Source organism: Rhipicephalus sanguineus, chromosome 7 (genome assembly GCF_013339695.2).
Source record: "Rhipicephalus sanguineus isolate Rsan-2018 chromosome 7, BIME_Rsan_1.4, whole genome shotgun sequence".
NCBI lineage: Eukaryota > Metazoa > Arthropoda > Arachnida > Ixodida > Ixodidae > Rhipicephalus > Rhipicephalus sanguineus.
The window spans coordinates 66,698,025-66,719,324 of NC_051182.1; the positions used below are offsets into that span (position 1 = coordinate 66,698,025).

Genomic DNA, 21,300 nt, shown 5'->3' on the forward strand with positions numbered 1-21,300 from the left:
CATCTGCGTTGCGTTTACTTGGCGTTGCAAAAGATTGACGGTTGCAAGCCAATCTCTACCGCATAGGCTGGGACTCTTGCAAGCTACCACAAGCAGTGTGTGCTGACTTGCAGTTTTGCCTAGACGTACATCAACAGACAACGTTCCCTGCACCGGTATGGTTCCACGTATGCAGTTGAGCTTGACGTCTGTCTGCGAAAGCACTGGCAAAGCTCCTTGGTGCTGCAGGTAGGTGTCCTTCGACAGGTAGGTGTCCTCCAGTTTCTATAAACTGGAGAACCTGAGTCTAACTCCATTTCCAATGGCACTCCGTTGACAATGAATGTCATTGTAATGGGCTTAAAGGATGACTGCGTCAGCAGAGAATGCAGGTAGTACTCAGGTGGCTTGTCCGCAGACTGCACCGTGTTCACTTGAGAACCCCGCTGCTGCTTTCCCTTGTCAGCACTAGACAGACAGCAGCTCGCCATGTGACCTACTTTGTCGCACTTGTAGCATCATCATCATCATCATCATCATCATCATCACCAGCCTGTCTACGCCCACTGCAGGGCAAAGGCCTCTCCCATGTTCCGCCAATCAACCCGGTCCTGTGCTTTTTGCTGCCACGTTATAGCTACAAACTTCCTAATCTCCTCTACCCACCTAATTTTCTGTCTCCCCCTCACGCGTTTGCCATCTCTTGGAATCCAGTCAGTTGCACTTGTAGCACCTCGTGTTTATATGTTTGCACTCCGGAGGCCTGTGATCGTGGGATCCACAGTGTATACACGGCTTGAACTTCTGGTGATGTCCGGCCTTGGGTTTGCCTCAAAGATTCAATTCTTGCACCTTATGACCCTTGGGTGCGTGCACGTGCCTTTTCTTGAACTTGAGATGGTTCGCCAAGCCTTCTTGAGCAGGAGAAGCGGGTCTGTCCGAGTGGCCCTTGCGCAGCTCGCTTGCGTTGAGTTCTGCCGCCTCTGCCGTTCTTGCAACTTCTGCGGCTTTGTCCAGAGTGAGGTTTTTCTCAACTAACAACCGCTGTTGCACGCCTCTGTCACGAATTCCACACACAAGTCTGTCCCTCAACATCCGCTTCAGCGCTGTGCCGAAATTGCAATGTTCTGCAATTTGCCGCAGCTTGGCGACAAACTCTGCGACGCTTTCGTTCTCAAGTTGAACCCTGGAGTGAAAACGAAAGCTTTCGGCTATCTCCGAAGGCGCGGGGCTGAAGTGGCTGTTGAGCGTTGATATAAGTTCTTTGAAAGTTTTCTCCTTAGGTTTATCGGGAGCCAATAGACTGCGAAGCGTTGCATACGTACTTGTGCCGACTGTTGACAGGAATATCCACTTCTTTTTTTTTATCGTCCTCGATGCCGTTGGCGTTAAAGAACGCATCGAGCCGCTCCGCGTATGACGGCAACGGCTCTTTGTTGTCATACATCTCGACTCGACCAAACATCGCCATGTTTGCGCGGGAAGGACGTGCTTCACTCCGCCGGTCGTAAATTACTTGCCTGCGCGCATCACAATATGATGTGTTCGCTTCGGCTTGCCCCCAGGTCCTATGCAATCCCCTCTCGTCGTCAAATGTTGGTATCACTATAACAAGGTTTATTACTGCTTAGTTACATCGTGGGAAGTCACGGAGAGACCGTGCGTAGCTTCGCCTCCGGTTCCGAGTGTTCCAGACGCGACCGTCCCCCCATCTGCCGGAACGCGCACAACATTCTCCCAAGGCGGCAGTGCCATCTACCCGAGCACATCACAACTGCATACACAGCAGTACACTATTAAGAAAGTGCTGTCAATTTCAGTGGCGGACACGTTCCTCAGCGCGGTGTTTTCCCTTGAAAGGGTTCCCGGACGGCCCCTCGTTCTTGGTGAAAATAGACTTGGAGGTCGCTGGAGCAATTCGACCCTGTTCCCATCGCCTTCTTAATCCGTAGCTTGGTTTCGCTTCTCGGGGCACCTAAATCGTGCCATAGGGAAAGGAACTTCAGTGCGCCGGTAAACTGGTACTTTCAAATATATCCTAGAATGCCTTCTACAAGTACAGTTGCGAAGTGACCACTACGACATAATTCTTCCTTTTATTAGTTGGCGAGGTACCCACTACGCGTCCGTAAGGCAACACGCGCACCTGCACACGTTGTTGATGTTGTTGTTGATAATGATAAGTAAGTATACCTGCGCGCTTTGTAATTTGTGGGCCTCTAAAACAAGCAATCGTTGCGCAATTCACATGTCTTGACTTCTGGTGGGGTTCTACGCTTGTGCCACGCAACATGACATGTGATAATAACGCTCCTCGCACTATACAAGCATTCATATAGTGTTTTTTTTTCGAAGCAATTTCGAGCACTCGCGTGGCTCTGTCGTAAAACACCAGCTTGCTACGTAGAACTCCTGGGTTCGACCAACGAGGGGGGGGGGGTCGCTTCGGTCAAACTTGCCTCTCCCCCCCCCCTAATGGAGCACCCTGCGCAGGCCCATGATTCTTTAATTACAAATTATACATAAATGTAGAGCAATTTCAGCTGTTTTTGAAGACGGAACACCAGCGAAGCTGGGGAGCGTTCCGACCGCGAGGTGTCATGCGTGCGTTTGGCTTCACTTCCCCGATCGTCGTCGGTAGCGTTGGCTCGACAGCGACGCGCACACTCGCGCTTCTGGGTGCGCCCACGTTCCTCGTACTGCCACTGGTCCTATGTAAAAAGCACGACAAGCGTTCGACCCATGGCGAGCCCAAAGAGGAAATGAACACGTCGCCAGCAATATCTCTTACGTCAGGATACAACGGACAAACGAAATTTTTTGACGCATTGAAGAAAGGCTATGACGTCTTATTAAAGAAGACTACGCCAATCGCAGCGCGCATACTAGTGCGTATGCGCTCACGTGGCTACCAGTGTGAGATACGCCATGAAATGAAGACGCAAAACCTAAGGTCCGGCGAAAAGCGCGGAGTAATGCACGCTTTTTACAATGCCAAGTCGGAAAATTCCGCCAAAACGGCGTTTCATCCGGCTCCACGAGATGGCGCAACATGTCTGTCGCGCCTTAAACACTGGAAGCGCAGTAGTTGTCTGTCTCTAGGGTGCCTGGATGCTCCTCCTCCTCCGCCACGTCTTTCTTCTTCTTCAACAAAAACCGCCACTACATTCATTGTTTTTACGTCCGCCATTCAAGTGCCCACCCCTTGGCTCACGCCTCACGCGCGTGCCAAAGCAAGCTCGTAGAGTTGCTCGGTTTCTGCAATTCGAAAAGATGCCTGGATGTTGCGTGCTACAGTGCACGAAAGCTTTTTACAACCGCGCGCCAGTCGTGTGCTCCCGAGGAGTGGGCACCGACATGGCGCAGATGTCGCCACCCTCCACAGAGCAGAGGGGGGAGAGAATCATCCATGGAAGCACCCTGCTGTCAACGGGTTACAGTGCGGCAAAATGCAGTGCAGCAGTAAGAGAGCAAAAGTGACAACAAGCGCGCGTCATGCATGTCTGTGCGTGCTTTAGCGTATCCTTCTTCGCTTTTTTTTCTCTTTGCTGGGTTTTCCTAGTCTGATGTGTTCTATTCTTCGCCTAGATATATACATGGTTTGTGCGAAAAGTAATGTCTGTGATTATGATGTGATGTGACTGTATGCCGCAGAGTGCCAGGGCCAGTTGGGATTGATAGAGGGCGAAGTTCGCTCATGCACGCACGGTTGCTCGGTAGTCTGTGACCATCTGAAGAATAAGGACAGACTTTTAGGCGAAATTTCTTTTCATTTGCAGCGCAAGCGGTAATACTGCACACGTCGTAACAAAGGCGAAAGGATTGGCAACAACTTTTGTGTGAAGCTAGACAAGTACACAGTGTAAAGATTTCCTACCATAATAACAGCCCATGGCGATGAATGTCAAATATCCCGCGAAAAGACGTCATTTTGGGACAGCTGACCAACACAAACGGGCTTGCACCAACGCTCTATTGGAAATTCCGGAGGAGGCCTACAGCGACACCATCAACGCCGGGAAATCCTGCTGGAAGCGATGTATGGAGGCGTGAGGAACCTATTTTAAATCTTTTTAATGTGCTGTAACGGTCTGACCAATAAATTTTTTTCACTCGACTCACTGACGCTACTTTCCGCACATAGCCTGTATGTGCTACGCTGACAACACACCAGCCCGTTAATGCCCAACCAACTGCACGCCATTGTCATGCGACGGCGAACAGCGACAGCGACAGGACTTGCGGCCGCGGAGGGTCATCCGTTGCCGTCGCGTCGAATGTTTCTGGGGAGCCAGAAAAAATCGCTTGTCGCTCGAAAGTGAGCATGACGATTTCCGGCAACATGGGAACATCTTTGAGCATCGCTTCGTTTGCAGTTTGTTCTCGATGCTTCTTATCCGCGCGTACTTCAAGGAATGCAAGATATAGACTACCTTCTTTACAGCCACACCTCACGCCGACAGTGAGGCAGCGGCCATATTTTGTTTTTAATCTTGTTATCGACTGTTGGTGATGTTTCGGTGATAGGTTGCTGCATTGTGGTAGCTTGCTGGAATGCCAACACCACGAAAACAGAAAGTCGCGAAACTCTTTTATAGCTTGCTTATTTCACACAGGACAATAATAAAATTGGCATGTTGTCATTCATCTACTTTTTTAATTATTTTCGCAGTTTATCTGCGTGCACGCGAAGGTTTTTAAACGAGCAACAATGAGATTTTGCCCCTCATACTATTCGCGATGTCGCGAACATGCGGTTGCTCCCATCGCGACGCGACAGCACGACGGACTCCCTTTATTGCTCCGCCGTCGCTCGAAAGTCGCGAGCATGTGGTTGGGCCTTTAGAAAGGGCACAGCTGCAAGTCATCATTATCATCATCAACAGAGGCTGCGTCATAGTCAGTGCCGCCTCCCCTAGAAACAGGGTAGTGACACCATTTGTCCAGCTGAGCGCAATATTGGATCGAAGTCGTTGCCGTGGACGCCGCCGCATCTTAAGGTAACGTGCAAACATGACAGACACGCGCGTGAAATTGCAGGAATAAAACAATTCCCGTTCAAGCACATGAACGAGAGGCTTGGTGGCACCTTCCTTTCATCGACGACATTTACTACTGGGAAGTGCACGGGTAGGGGGGGGGGGGGGGAAGGGAGGGGAGGTGGTACGCGTAGCTGTTGGTGGTGGTGAACCGGATCACTATTAAACAACCGGATCGTCGCCGCCGAACAGGCACGCCGCAGTTGATGACGCGCGCCGGAGATGGCGCAAAGGTGTCCGCCGAACCACAGATGATCACACACGCTGCACTGGCACCCGAACGGTTCTTCACCAACGCCCATTGGTATCTTACCAGTGGCGTAGCCAGGGGGTGCCACACCAGTCCCGTGCCCCTCTCCCCCCCACCCCCTCGTACTTTTTTTCTGCCATGGGATACAGAGCACAAAATGACACTCGACAACGCTTACCTGCCCGGACTCTACATCGGATCAAGGGCGTGCCCCCTTAACCCACCCTCCCTTCCTTCCGAAACAAATTTCTGCCTACGCCACTCAATTTTCCCGAGGCTCCCGAGAAACGCTCTTATGGGTTGCAAATCAGTTCTGCTAAATCTTATGGGTTGTAACCAACTCGCTGACGGGAATTTGCGGCTTACGGTACTGAGGATCGTGGAGCGCAATGCGCTTATCATCGTTTTCCCGATGTTCATCATGTATATTGGCTCGGTGGCGTGGATTGTACTCATGTTTTTGTTGCCACTCTAGACGATCGTATTAAACCCCTTGATCTAGGAAAGTAGCGACCCAGTCCTCCGCGCACGCCTTTCCTCTTCGATTCTCGTTGCGCGCTGCATAGGGCAAGATTTTAAGGCGAAAGCCTTTATTGGCTCATACTCGTGGCATCCGTCCGTCCATCCGTCCGTCGGTGCCCTGGAACTGTGCCAGCTGTGGCCTCTCGCCCTCACACTCTCTCAGCAATCACGTGGTGTCACAGCGGCGCGCACGGCAACGCTGCAAAAAGAGCACTAGCCCCTCGCCCATCCTCTCCCCAAGCCACACCGGCAGTTGCCCCCAACCCCCCAAGCGATACTTGCAATTCCCCTCGCCCTCTAGGATGCAGCACAGGTTTGAATCCCCCAAGTCAAATTCCTGCCTACGCCCACGCAAACAGCCACAAAAAATCGTTGATGCGGAGGTTGATCGGTTATTTAAAATGTATCATTCCAGGATGTTTTTATACTATCAATAAGAAAGGCGCCTTACCTCGCAAACTGCTCTGTTCTTTGACAGAACAAAGTTCTTCCGGCCGATGTTGTGCAGCCACTGTTTCTTGGTCACTCCAACGCACTTACCTTGAGGTATCGCGAATAGTACATAACCATCATCACGCCTGTTGCTGCAGTTATAGGCGCAGAAAACCAAGTGCGCGCACCGTTCGCTAAGCGGAGCCTACGCGAAAAATGGCGTGAACAGAAAAGTCAAACACAAGCGAAACGCAAGTTGCGCGCGTTTACAAGGGCAGCGCCAATGGAGACCAATCGTCACGCAGAAAAAGCGGCAAGGACGCTAAAGGGGCGAGGCAATCGTGAGGCGGTGGCGAGTACAAGGAGTAGCGGTACTTTGGCAAGATCAAGGGGCTTCAGGGCCTGACCACGCCGCGAAAATGATGTGTATTTTCTCAACATTTAGGGTGAATTGTTTTCCCGATGGTATAGCCGTAGACAACTTCGCTGTAAAACACACAGTATATGTATCAGCGAACGCCTGCAGAATGTCCAAATATTTGGCCGCGCATGCGCATGTCACCCCAGGAACGTTGTTTCATGCGGGCTTTCCGCATCCGCGAATTCATGTAAGGCATAATGTTGGGAATAAGCATGGTGCGTAGGAGTGCAAAACAAGAAGGCTATAACGTCGTCTAATTTCATTTTCATCGAGTTGTTGGCGCCTCTGAACAATAATCATTGCCGAGTATGGCAACAAAAAATTTGCCTTGAGAAACACGTCGGCGTCAGCTTATATTAAAAGAATGAGCTCTTTTGCCCAGAACGAAAACGACTACAGCGCCGCCGCACCCGCGTTACGTCACGTTCTGTAACTTCATATACGCACATCGTGTCTACGTAGTCCAACAGAACGAAGGTGCAACGCCGGCTGAGCTGCGCTCACGCGCCCTTCTAATTCAACTAGTGTCAATTGTTCGCCGAACAAGAGCTCTGCGAAGGTCCACTCGAAATGACCGTGCGTACGTCTGCTCCCTAAGCTATGGATCGACAGTGTGGCCAAGCATCTGAAAGACGTCGGTGCGCCGTGCGCACTTTGCGAAGTGGATCTAACAATTTGCTTTCTTGTCGACCCCGACCGACTGACGGCAGTCAACCAGCAAATGACGCATCTAAGGTCACTGCGGTGTTCGAGTTGCGCTCTCCGGCCGAGCGACTTGTACACGTTCTTGTTGCAGCGGCTGTCGCATCTTGTCGAAGTCGAGTTCTGCCTCGCGTCCGAGACGGGTGCAGAGTCAGAGTTGGAATGCATGCAAGAAATGGACTTGGAAAATGGCACCAGAAGCCTGGTTCCCGTCGAGCGGAGCGTGTACGTAGAAGTGGGCAACGATCAGAACTTCCAACTGCTCTCAGTGATTCTACGTTCATGCCCGAAACTGGACAATCTGCACGTGCATTTCGTACGCGGAACGTTCTCGAACGCTGTTCGGCAGTGCCGCCAAATCCTCGCCCAGCGCACCCATTTGCAAACGTTCACGTTCACCTCCGAACTGCCGACGTCTCTTTCGTCCGACTGTACCACACCCTTGGGGTTCCCCAGCTGCGCCGCTGCCTGCGGCAACGTAAGCCACACGAAGCCCACTGGCTACTGGTACTTAGTCATATTCCCAGACCTCGCATTACGCCTCACAATGCGGTTTGTTGCGCCGTTCCAACTTGTCGTGGTGGGCACTGCCTTAGCGGATTACGACATGGCACAATTTATACGCGACGCCAGCCGAAGACATGCATGGGTGTACGTGCGCGAACTCTGCCCAGTGCTCTTGCCAAAGGAGGCCTCTGGCGTCGCTTACCTGATGACAGAACTCGCATACCGCGACGGCCTTTGTCGTTTCTTCTCTAAGGTGCTTGCGAACATCGTACAGCTTAACATCAGCTCATTTCACTTCGGCACCGAAATGAACCTAGCAGACGTGCTTCAGGGTGGGTCACCGAAGCACCTGCAGTCACTGTCCGCTTCTCTGTGCTGCGTCCATCGTTCTTCAACTCTGCACCATGTCGTGCGCTGTTGCCCCGACTTCAAGGACCTCGACGTGCGCATTGACAGAAAGGGCCGCCTCCAGCCGTCAGCCGTTTGCATAAATGGATTCGCCTCTGATCCAGACTTCGATCGCGAATTCAGCAGTGGCCCCACGGTATTGTTTCATAAAGGGCTTTCCAGGCTGACTTTGACCAATTTGCCTTACGCTGCATACGTTTGGTTCGTCGAAAGCTGCGGGCCAACGCCTACCATCGACTGATCTCTGACTGCTCTCCTCCTAGGCATACAATGTATGCGCCATTTGTTCAAATGTTGGTGTACCGCGCAGGTCTGAGCTGCCTTGTGCTTGAAGGAGAGCATCTGGATTTCACCGAACGCTCCCTACTGGTGAGTCTGCTTGCCGTATTATGTCGATATCTTGTTGCTACGAGGGAGAGGATGCCAGTGTCTTCGTATGCTATGAGTGCAAGCACTCTTCTAAACAGCTATGAGTGCAAACAGTCCTAAGTTTCGTATGCTAATTTTGTTAAAGATGCACGAAGTAATCTATATCGTGCTAAACTTCTGTAGCTGTGTTGATATTCCTTCATACATGTATATATCTGAAGATATACCTATATATACGCTTGCTAACACTAATGTCACCAACGCATAAGGAACCACTGCATGTTTGCTCTGTTATCCTAAGAATATGATATGTATTGTTATTCTAATCGCTGCTCCTCAAATTAACATGCAACTTTCCTTCCTTGAAATCTAGTGGCGTAGCTATATTTCAAGACTAATCACCATTTCTTTAACTTACAACAGGACGTCAATTCGATAATCTAGATTCGAAGTCTCATTGCTGATGAGACGGCGCTCAAGCTGTTATCTCCTCTGAAGCGGTCCGAATTTGCAAATTGTCTATTTTCAGGGTTCCCTTTCCGATGCGGTTAGCCTGGAATACTTGTGCCTTCCGTCAGCAAAGACCCTAGTGACGACAATGCAGAGGTGTCCATACGTGAACTGTGCACCATGCTACCTCGCCTAATGTGCGTACACGTCCACTAGAGATTTGTCAGACGACCGTCGCGGAAGGCGTTCCCCGTGGATGCGGGATCAAAGAACTGCAAGATCCTTGAACTTCATGGTTGGAAGAAGTCCCTGCTTGAACTACTGCTCAACAGCCACGTTCGCAGGACTAGCCAAGCCATTGAACCGTCAGTTGAAGCCGATTCTGTAACCTAAGGCTTGGCTGCGTTGACAAAGCATCTTAACTACGCTTAAAGATGTGCTGAATTTTAGATAATCATTTGCCATTTCTATTTTATTCAGTTCGTTTTTATTATCATTTTCCAGTTCTGTTTTATTCCGTTAGTTTTTGTGAACATAAGTCTTTTATGTTTTAAAAGTTTCATTTAGATTTCATGTGCGTACGAATATGGCACTAGACGTGGCTTCACGCATCGAAAGCCTACCGAAGGTCATCGCCTGTACTAATCGCATTGCGTGCGTTGCGAAAAATAGCTGTGTACGTTATAGAATCTGCGTGAGTGTCGGCACTAACTGCCGAATGTACGGCGATTCCGACCGTAGGTTACCATCTACGACCGGGGAGTGCGCTCGACACTATCGCGGTGCTGCGAGTGTCACTTCCTTTCCTTGACACAAGTTCTGCGAATAAAGAGCTTCATATTGAAACAACTTCTGCGCCGTGCTGTTCACTATCACAACGACGTGATAGCGTTAAACCGCGTTCAACTTCCTTTGTCAAACTTAAGCCACAGCTTCTTCTACTAACCATTTTCGCGGGAGGGGGGGGGGAGTGACTTCATCTCGGATACATTGCAGCGCGACACAGAGGTAAGGAAAGATGCCTTTGTGTGTGGCAAGAAATATGTTGGCCAGACCGGGACCTTGTGCAGATTTTGACAGACTGCACGCGTGAGCGCGAGGCCTGCGGTTGAACGATATGCGCGGGCCATTAGGCCGCCCCTGTAGGGACTCCGGGTGTCACCCGTAGTCTCTACCGAGTTCAGAGTGTCACCCAAGTGACACCTAAAGTTGCGCAGTACGAACTCTAGATGTCGCGCGTTGTATTTCCGATAGAGTGTAATAGGATGATGTCCGCTGCAAAGCAGTCATGGAACCGTAGAAGTGACGAATATAGCTGTCGTTGTAGCCCACACGTGTCAGACGCGCCATTCTGCTTCTTACGGTAAAGTTTTAAGCCAGATGAACTATCAAGCACTCAGAGGAAGGTCTTTTTTTTAGTGACATTAAGCAGAGCTTGGAACAGCGTTACCGAAAAGAGTAACTGAATACGCCACTCGTTACGATAACTAAAAAAGGAACGTGTTACCGCCCTACGTTACCTAAAAAAAAGTAACGGACGTTAATTCTGCCGTTACTTGGCGGCCACAATAATTAATAAGAGCGTCTTCACTGCAGGAAACCGATATAACAGTTTAGTAAACTTTGCAGTAAAATTAAAAGTAAAGTGACTATCTCATCTATTATTAACCTACGGCGGTGAAATCGACGGCGCTACAGTTTTCAGAGTATAATTTGTCATTCAAAACAAATGTATTGTTTCACTTTACTACCCCCTTAACGCCGAGATAACTTGGCAGCCACGCGGCGCATCTCTTTTTTTTTGGGGGGGGGGGGGGGGGGGAATAAACGACAATCTACAGGCAAGCTCTAGACGTGCGTGTTTCCCGCCTTGGTTACACCGAGTTCCCAACATATACGCATGCGCGAGCGCATCGCGTCGATGGAGGGAAATAAAACGAAGAGTCGGGCTAGTTGGCCTTGATTCACAACGTATGGAATTGCACAGCGCGGAATACGGGACGAAACACTTGAAGGAGCACACACGGCTGACGTTGACTCCCAGCTGAGATTTATTGCATACGACACATGCGCAAGAAAAATAATTATGAGCAAAAGGAAGGAAAAACAAGAAGAACCTCAAACTTGGTCGCTCATTGCACACAGCGTCAATGTAAGCCACTGTTTAACAAGACTGAAGTGTAGATAGGCAGCTGTAACATGAAGAAAAGACTCATCCTAGAACCGTATCACATTAGCAAAATAGGGAGCAGTGTACCAACCAGCTTCCTATCACCTAAAGTGATAAGGAAGTTCAATTCCTGAAAACCACGCACAAACGTTAAACAGATTGAGGCTCTTCTTCTTTTTCCTTTCTTTTGCATGTGTCGTATACAATAAACCTCGGTTGAGAGTCCGTTCTGTCCGTGTGTGCTTCTTCAAGTGTTTCGTCCTGTATTCCGCGCTGTGCAAATCCATACGTTATGGATGGAGAGAAAGTTAGACAGCCACCACCCTATGCTCTCTATCACTCGTATGCATAAAGCGCTCGCCGGTAACAGGTTACAAAAAGGGTTACGCGTTGCTCTATGTGAATGCTTTCGAAGTGTCTCATTTCTGGAAACATAGGGGAAAGAAAAGTATTTTGTCCCAATAGACCAGAGCAGGGTTGCCCAAGATACGCAGGGGGAGCCACAAGTGTTCCCGTGCACCACGCAAAAAGCTACAGGCACGGCGTCCATCTTTTCTGTCCAAATTAAGGGAACCTTTACCTGTGACACCGCAAATGTAGCTTACCTACTCAAGTGTCCCAGATTTAATCGGCAATATATCGGTCAGATTATGACGTCAGGAAACGGCTCATTGCCTCGAATGCCTAGTGTTCCACGCGCTCAGCACATGGAATCTACAGGCCACCAAATTGACTGGTCAAGTGCGCGTGTTCTGGCCAAACAAAAGAAGCTTGCATCACGCCTACGCCTGGAATCCCAGCATATACAGACGACTGCGTACACGCTGAACAGGAGTGATGGGAGGCTTCCGACAATGTACTATCGCTGCTTACGTCATGTACTCAGGCGTGCTTAAATACGCTGTGCCATCCATATGGCTTTTATTGTGACCAAGGCCGAAAGGTCAAGGGCCGAAAGGTCAAGTAAACTGTGTTCCTTTTTTGTTCGGTGTATGCTTTCGCATTTACACTATCGGTCAGACAGAAACGCCTTTCAGGATACCATTCAATAACCACAGGGCGGACGCAAAAAATTTTCCGAAGTTTCCCTTATCGAAGCATGTGCACCTTCCTGGTCACTCCTTCAATGACCTTGAAGCAACTGTATTAGAATCGGGGGTTTTCGAACTCACCATGGCCGCGAAATTCGCGAGTCATGTCTGATATATAAATTCAATAGCGGCATGCCGGGTATTATTGAAAGCGTGGTCAAGCTCACATGCTTTGCTAGGGATTAGAATAACTTCTTTATTGGGAACTCCGCTTAAATCACGTTCCCCTACAACGCGTTCTTTCTAGCCTCTCTTTTTGAACAGACTAGGCATTTCTTTATGTCTTCTTTTATGTGTCTTGTTACTTTGTTTTAATTGTATGTATTTACCTATTTATTTATCTGTTTGCTTTTTCTTTGTTTGCTTGATTGTTTACTGCGTTCGTGTATATTGAGAAACCATCGTAGCACATCACTTTGCACACTCTCCTTGCACGTGAGAACCAGTGGTAGCTACCTGCTTACTTTTCCAAGAAGTACATGGAGTGGCTTTCTCATTGTGTTGCACACTAAGATGATAATCCCTCGGGGGTGGAAGTGGTTCTCCCTTTCTACCACTGTGAAGGGCTCCAGCGTGGTGCTATCACTGCTCGTGTCCGATAATGTCTTCTTCTTTAATGCACGTGTAACTTGTGCTCATAGGCGGAGAGTACGGGGAGTCTGCCGCCTCCCCCCCCCCGGAGCCGGCCCCAGAAATTTGTCAAGATCTTGGCTTGGGTCCCCCTCCTCTGACAACGAACTGTAGGCCGTCCTGTCTGCAATAGCTATTTCACGGGGGGCTCTCTATGCCCGCTTCTTTTTCATTTCAGGCTTTTAAAATTCGGATCATGATTCAGTGACGAGCAAAACATTCAGTTGAAAATGCCCCTCAATTTGATTTGTATGTGCAGAATATGTTGTCTTGAATCGCGTATTGACTGGTGTTCAGAAAACAAAAAAACTGAGAATACAAAGCAAACCCGACAATGTTTTCGCACAGACTTGCTGTCCACTAAGGATAGGGCAATTTCCTGGTTGTCTAGAAATAAGTGCACTTCACCATGCCTGCCCATAAAAGTTGCCGGGAAAAGATGGTACGCATTTTTTTATTTGTCAGCAAAGAGTTTTACTACCAGTTCGGTGACCTAAAAGCAACCGAAGTACTCGTCCAGCAAACAACCTTCGGCGGAAAAATTCGTAACCCATATTCGCACTAGGTCTAGTGGTAGCAAATGACACTTGCTACCATCTGATAATTATTTTTAGCCACCCTAAATTGTATATTCACTGGCATAATTAAAGCTTTCTGTGTCAGCATTAGCTCATTCTCTCCTGCCTGGTGCATGTTTTAACAAAGTAAGTAAAGCACGTCAATCAGTGTTTGCGAATGTACGGTGCCAACTCTCGTCCTCGGACGCTCACCCTCTCCTCGTCAAACGAGGAGCGCCCAACGTGCCACTCCGGTGGGACACTGCAATCACGGCGCCCGTCAAGTCCCTCAATACATTCCAAAGTATCGAAAGGCATTCACGAAGCCGACGGCACCGGTGATAGGCTGATCGGTGACACGTGACCTTGCTCCTCCCCTCTGCTACCTCTGCGGCCATGAAAGTTCTTGCGCCTCGGTAGGAGGGCGCTCGCTTCGCCTGTCCCGCTATGCACACTGCTGCCGAGATTTCATTCCGGAAGGTCCGATATGCCTTGTTGGTGTGCGGTTTGGTGCCGAAACCGGACGGAAGACGGCAAGAAGTTATTTTACATGCCGCGGGGTAAGAAGCCCAACCAGAAGACGTGACTTTTGCTGTTTACACTTCGCATTGCTAATTCTTAATATTTACACGGCTTGTACCTTCCATCTTTTCATGTTTCCGTTTTCTTTCTTTCCATTTATTTGTGTTATTTCTCGCTCAATACGTGTTCGTGACGCATTTGTTCGCGTTGTCTAAATGCATTTCTGTGCACATTCCCCCTCCTCCTTCGGTCCCTTTTTGGGCCTGCAGTATTCTGTAAGTTAAATAATGCGAATTCTGAGCGCAGCTTCGTGTTGGGGCAACGCCAACTGTGTCTAAAGTTTTGAATTTCCCCAAAATATCGACTACGCCATAAATCGTATTTTTGTGAAGCATAGGAGAACACCCGCTACGCCATTGATGGTGTTTCTGCGGATAAGCGAAGTAACCGCTACACATCTGAAAGGTATTATGTGCACTTTGTTGATGCTGCTGATGACGATGAAGGATTATGGCTGAGCACTTTGCAATGGGTGGGAACCATTAAACCACACGCTCGGTGCGCGTTGAGCACAACGTAACCCTTGATATAGTATACCTAGGAGGTGGGAGTGAGGGTAAGGAGGAGGGAGTAAAGCATAGCATAGAAAGAGAAATAGAGATAAGAGAAATAGAGAGAAGAGAAAAAGGGAAGGAAATATACAGACAGAAAGAGATAGATAGAAAGAGGAAGCGAGGAATTGAGAGACAGAAAGGGATGAAAGCGAGAGAAATGAATTTATGCACAGAGAAAGAAAGAAGTAGAATTGAACGGTGAATGAAGACAAAAAGACAGAGAGAAAGGAGACAAGGAAAGAAAGAGAAAAATTACGGCAGCTTCGCACCAGTAGTGCCAAGCCTGAAGAAAGAGCGTATCCATGTGGCCCTCCTTGTTTCTCTCTATTTCTTTCTTTCTTCCTTTCTTTCTTTCTTTCTTTCTTTCTTTCTTTCTTTCTTTCTTTCTTTCTTTCTTTCTTTCTTTCTTTCTATATCTTTCTATCTCTTTCTCTCTCTCTCTTTACCGTGTTTCAAGTGCTCCACTTCGCGGAGCAGAGTTTTCGTTTAACGCTCGCAGTTACTGTACTCGCTAGTGGGGCTTGCCCAATTCCTGTGGCGCATACCGACCTGTGGAATACTGCACGACAGAGCGCAAGTTACCGATAGCTTAAACGGCTTCCCTGTTACAACTAAAACAAAGAAGGCCGCCCAGCTCCGCACTTCCTTCAGGATTGGCAGTGCGAAGATCCCTGAATTTACCATAGTCAGAAAATGCTGTCGATCGAGGCTCTTGCGAACATGCGGACCAAGCATTATAGTACAAACACGCGGCTATAATGTTCCAGCCTTGAAGAAGACAAGTCCACTTGTCGAAACGTTGGCTCGAGCACCCAACCCGTGTTTACGGATTTTTTCATAACAGGCGGCGTGGAATTTGCAATTAAACTTAAAAGTCAGCTGGAAATCGCTCGCAATTCTTCCGACAAAAGATGCCATAAGCGCAATTTGGTTTATGACATCAATTTAGCTTACGGACATTGGCTGATTTCAGCATCGTGAGCTTCATAGTTACCCGCGGCGGACGCCCGCTGGGTTGCTGTAACGTTGGTGTCGTAGTTCCGCCGGCGCGCTCGCAATCACGCAGAAAAAGTGCTGCGCTTTGAATGAAAAAAATATGAATAAAATGCTCAAGGTTGACGTGCGCTGCCGTACGACTTCAGCTTCTTGCCCTCTTGTCACCAAGGTCAATGAAAGTGAACGACGCACAGTGATAATTTTACTTATGTTGGAATATTTTCAATTCGATTTCGCGATTGCCATTCAGACCTGCCCATGAAAGCATAAAAGTCACAAACAAATGTCTGGCCATCCGTGCTCCTTTAAGATATGAACAAACATGCGGATTACCGGCACGCAATCAAAGTACGACTTGTTAACGCCCCTGATGTATACGCAAAATAATGGAAAAGGTCAGTCTGATCATTTCGGAGAAGTGCGGCCTTTCGTGCAGTTTGAAATAAATTAAGAAACGATGTGCGAATTTATTCACTCTGACACCAAAGGGGTTTAGATGTCGCCGTGTACAGAAGCGGATGTCATCCAGGTGTGTTGTACTCCACGACGACGTTGCTTCTCTCGTGAATCCATTTGGTGACAATCCACTTGGAGCCCCACAGTACGGGACAGCCAACGTGCGTCGTGAGCGGGTCCGCTTGCCTTTTCTGGTGCCAGAAAGACATGTGCTCGGGGAACTCGCTTCCGTCGTACGGTTCCACGTCGTACCAGAAGAGGGCGTCACCGACGCGGGGTTTGACCGCGACGCCCAGATTGACGAATGCAGTGGCTCCTCCCGCGGCCACGTTGGACAAGTACATGAGCACGGTGGCGAGTCGGTTGCCGTCCGCGATGTCCACGTGGTTCGCCACCTTATCGAACCGATGGGCGTCCATGTGGGGCGTGTAGTGGCCGCCGAGGCCGTAGTTGGCGACCTGATACGCCTCCGCAGATTCCACCGACAAGCCAGTCCCAACGGCTATGCGCCGAGACAGGCGCTGCAGCCTATTACTCTCCGAGTCCCAGAGCCAAGATACCTGTCAAAGGCAAAAAATAGTAATAATAACGTGGGAATGTTGCAGTTTCTAATAAAATTTCCTTATGTACTTGATCACCTGTCCGTGTTAATTACAGTGAAACCTCGGTGATACGAATCTCGCGGGGTTCCCAAAAATATTCGTATCATCCGAAAGTCGTATCACCAGAAAACATGGAAAATTAGTATGCGACAAAAGAAAGTTGCCATACGTTTTATTCAGTGTTTCTCAGGGCCGCAGCGACGTCATGAACAGCTCTGAATGATTGGCAGTAATTTTTTTAAACGACAACGATCATACTTGTACTCGTAGATAAGGTGCATGCGCGCGTGTGTAATCAATGAACCAGACGTGTTGTGCCCAGTGACCGCTAGTAGCCCCTTCCTAATCCTACTACGCTCTTCTGCATGACACCAAAGTACTGCAGCGAAAGAGACTTAAGAAGCGCTTTGTACACGATTGATGGAGGCCAAGCTGCTTCGCCAAGACCGTCCGCTTCGTCTCTTGGGGTCTTCGTCCACTTTAATGGGACTTCATGGCGGACCCGCAACCCAAGTTTCAATCCTCTTTCATAGAACGTCTGATTGCGGGGACATGGCTTGCATCGACATGACAGGCGCGTGTTAACACAGTACAAAGACGCTGTTGCCTCGAGCACAGGAGCACGCGTCAACGCGTCGAAAAAAAAAAGCGCGACGTCAGCGTCATCTGTAAACTAAACCCGAAGGCGCCTAAATGCCTCCAATATTCGCGCGCACTATCTCGGAGGCAACGACGCACCGTTGATGGTCGCGCAGAGCGCATACCCGTGACCGCGCTTGACTGTCACGTATTCCGCGACAGCGCGGGCCGCACCTCTTCGTACCTGTGCGCTAGCGTACGTTCGTATCAAACGTCGCGGGGTGCAAATCGGTTCGCAACAACCGTACTCCAATACATTGCAGGCTAGTGGGCCTTGGCCAGGACCACAGAAAAATTCGTATCACCCCGAAATTCGTACCAGCCGTGATCGTATCACCGAGGTGTTACTGTATAATGTCCGTCAAAGATATCATATCGGACACAATAACAGCAGGAATTGCACGGCTACAGCAGGGCGATTTCGTAAACCTTACCCGTAGTTAGCTTGTGAATATAATATATTTACCTGTTCGAAACAGAGCGCTCTGTTTGCTGTTCAGTTGAGACCCACGTACGAACTTCAACGTTATCGCTCCTGTGTCATCACGCCTAGAGAGCACACGTGTTTTTTACGTGGTGCTCTGACGTCACTGATTGTTGGCATTCATCGCTATGTAAGGCGGCCACGTAAATGTTTTGGGGAGTTTTCGTATTACAGAGAAATCCAATAAAGGTGCGCTCTGGGACGTCGGGCACAACTACTTGAGAATACGCTGGCGATTTTCAGGAAACGGGAGTGACACGTGCCGCATGTTGGCAAGAACTTTGTCGTATGTTTCACAATATAATAGAACGGACCTGAATGCATTGAATATCCCTATCAATAACGTCTCGAATGCGACCGCCACTTTGTGCACTACTTCCGTACATCACAACAGAGGTTGCACTCAAAAAGCTAATGTGCTGAGACAAAAAAAAGTGCCAGGTCTTCGCGGTACACGCAGCACAGTCACAACGAAAGATGGAGGAGCGGCCTCTTAGGCTAGCGTTAAAAATGTTTCAGGACGCTCTCTGCAAGTACCGAGCTAATAAAGCAGTGGTTTAAAGTGCATTCATTTATACAACTACAGTCAAAAGAAGGTGTACTTTGCAAGGCCCGTGCAGTGCTTGCAGGACGAGCATGCTCTAAAGTCTAAAAGCAGCACTGACGGGGTAACCCACTGAAAGCACACTTGGCAACCTTAACTCTCGCGGTCTCTACGTTGTCAACACAACGAAGTGTTTTTCCTGACGCAAACAGTGACAACACTTCTAAATGCCGTTTTTATGTAGCTGACTTGAACTGAAGCAGCTTGTAGTGATGCCCTTCTAAATTCATCATGATAGCAACTATTGTAGTTAAACAGCGAGCGAAATCTGAATGGGAAACAGCGCTAGTTTATTCTAAAGGAAATGCAGGGGACAGGTGGGTCAGTTGTCTGTCGTCGCAGAATGATAATCTTCCTAGACAGGTGAATGGATAGTTTGTTGCAATTTTCGGCCACATATATCTCTGGTACACGTGATCGATACGCCGTGTTTAAATTCAGCCGATGGTTCGAAATGAAACAATATTCTTAGAAGTTGAGCGTCCGTCGTGATGTGCCTGTTCGTTTGGTCCCCCCTTTTAACGTTTCTTATAACGATGTCTAGCCCTCCAATATTTCCTCGTAAAAATTACTCATTCAACAAAGCCTACTTGGAATCTCTTAAGTGAAATGAATCTGTCACACCGATATACAGGAGCTCAGTTCGGCCTCCCATTGTCTGCTGCCAGTCGTTTCGTCAAGCTGTACCTGTTTGTTGGCCGACATTAACTGTTCAGGACTTGCACGCTTTGCGCTACTTTGTCATTATGCGGTTTTATTTGCGAATAGAAACCCCAGTACGATTATACAGGCTGCTGTAGCGGACGGCTGAGGATTATTTTTACCGCATACGTGGGTTACTTTTGCGATAGCAAGTACATAGACGTTCGACGCGCGTTTTTGCCGTCGCCGTCCTATTGCGTCTGAGGGCCAAATCGATAACATCTCCCTGTACGTCATATGTTCCATGTGCGAGTGAAAGCGTGCGAGTGAAAGCGTGCCAGTGAAAGCGTGCGAGGGCTGCTGCCTGTCGCGGCTCAGTCAGAGCTGAAACGCGCCGGCCATCTCCGTCGCCCCAAGGTGCACGGAAGGATGCCGAGGTGGGGGGGGGGCTGTGTAACTCCCCCGGAAACTGCAAATTTTGATCCAACGGACGCGGTAGCGTGCGTGTATTTGACAGGAGCTGTTTGAACAAGCGGAGAATATTTCCTCAAGCGAACTGTGAGAATACAGGAAGAAAAGAAGTCCGTCTGCAATGCTGACGCTATCACCGCGTGGCCTAAAAATATTGGAGCAGTAGGAGGCGTTCAATTATTTCAAAGACATAAGTTCATGCCACATCTAATAGCGCATAGTAATCAACTATAATCGAGGAAAACAGACTGAACGGACCGGTCAGACCGAGCAGCATTGTCTGCAGTTTCCAACGACGCAACCGTGGATCGATCAATGCACATGGGTGCCTCGATCCACTATTTATCCCCGTGCTTGTGCGGAAGAGATCGAGGAACCCTCAACTGGCGACAGCCAAACAAGTTATCACGCATTTCAGGTGTCAAAAAAGCGTTTGCAAAAATGTATGCTGTCCTACCTTGCCGATTCGTTTCCAGCTTAGCACACCTGAAACGTTTTTTGGAGAATAGATGCTTGCACGCACCAACCCCTTGCGCGCTGCCGATCTGATGTAATTCACTTCCGATGTAGACAGGAAGTCGCTGATGACCACTACGCGTGGCTTCAACGATAGAACCTCGAGCTTGAGTGGTTGCAGAATCAAGCGCGGGTCTCCGAAGTTCGTGGACATTATGCATAGAAGTGTGCTGCCTGACGGCCTCAGGAATCCCTCTTGGACACAGACGGTCTTGTATTCATTGATATCTATCTCCGGCGGCGAAGGGTAGACTTTTCCGGCCGTTGTATGCTTTGCCCATCCTTTCAACAGCCGCCAGCGCTGGTCATTGGTTTGCAACCATACAAAACCCATCCGAAGCCTCTGAAGAGGGGCACCCGCAATGGACGACGTCTTAGCCAGCGCGGCTTGGCTCCAGGCAGAGGTGGTTCCAAACTTTCCAGTCATTGAACAGCCCCTGGCCACGTAAGCGAAGTCTTCGGGTGAAGCAGGTGGCAACAATTTGGACTTCATGGCCGCCATTTTATTCACGGGAATATTGTAAAGGTGTTGCAGTTTGCATATTCCCATAGCGGCGCCCATGACGTCACTGTCTGTGGGCCACCACTGTCGGGACGAAGGCGAAAGGAAAGCGTTGGGAAGACTTCCGAGATAGGCATACACTGCGCTCGGGGCACCGTACGAGGTGAACTCGGTCAGTCTGCTGTGGAAGAGGAACGTTGCTATGGCGCTGTGACCGGGTTTCAGTGACTTGGTGATCTTGAATGCTTCGTAGTGGCTTCTGACAGCGGCCAGCTTATGCTCTTGCAACAAGACGTACAAGTGGCCGTCTTCGAGCGCGGTGTGCTCGGTGCCTATGGATTCCTGCATGTCTTCGGTTGCTGTGAAGAGATCCGAGGCGCATGAGGCGACGTGTAACAATAGCACGATGAACACGAGGCTTCGAAACGCTGACCACATCGTTTGTTCGTTGGCCATCTGTTTATGGGTCACACCCACTATACGGGAAAGTGGCCAAGCTTTGGGTGAAACAATGTTTTGAGCTGAGTAAGGTACACATGGATACATAGACCGTATTTCGAGGGGAAAAAATTACGCACCCTAAAATAGCGAGGAAGCGTCCAGTTTTGCAGAAGCGCCCAGTGTTAGGATTTTCAAAAGTTCAGAATTCTGAAAATGTTAAGCGCCCACTTCCTGCAAAACGCGAACTTGAGCCGAAATCTTCTCCCCAATGCGGCCTCTACGAG

At 49.1% G+C, this 21,300-nt stretch overlaps 1 protein-coding gene across 1 annotated transcript; it reads right to left on the reverse strand.

The window, feature by feature from the left end:
- Nucleotides 1-16,180: 16,180 nt before the first annotated feature.
- LOC125759116 (prolyl 4-hydroxylase subunit alpha-2-like) lies at nucleotides 16,181-20,923 on the reverse strand. The gene is made up of 2 exons (XM_049417410.1): nucleotides 20,081-20,923; nucleotides 16,181-16,675 (listed from the first exon to the last, which is right to left on the reverse strand). Exons 1-2 carry the CDS (start codon nucleotides 20,921-20,923, stop codon nucleotides 16,181-16,183), a joined length of 1,338 nt encoding a protein of 445 aa, XP_049273367.1.
- Nucleotides 20,924-21,300: the final 377 nt, after the last annotated feature.

What these genes read in the sequence shown, in the direction of transcription:
- LOC125759116 (XM_049417410.1), bottom strand. Translation starts at nt 20,923, where the DNA reads ATGCAGGAATCCATAGGCACCGAGCACACCGCGCTCGAAGACGGCCAC. An exon ending in CGGCAGCGCGCAAGGGGTTG is followed by an intron (nt 16,676 to 20,080) that starts GTGCGTGCAAGC and finishes TGCCTTTGACAG; the next exon opens with GTATCTTGGCTCTGGGACTC.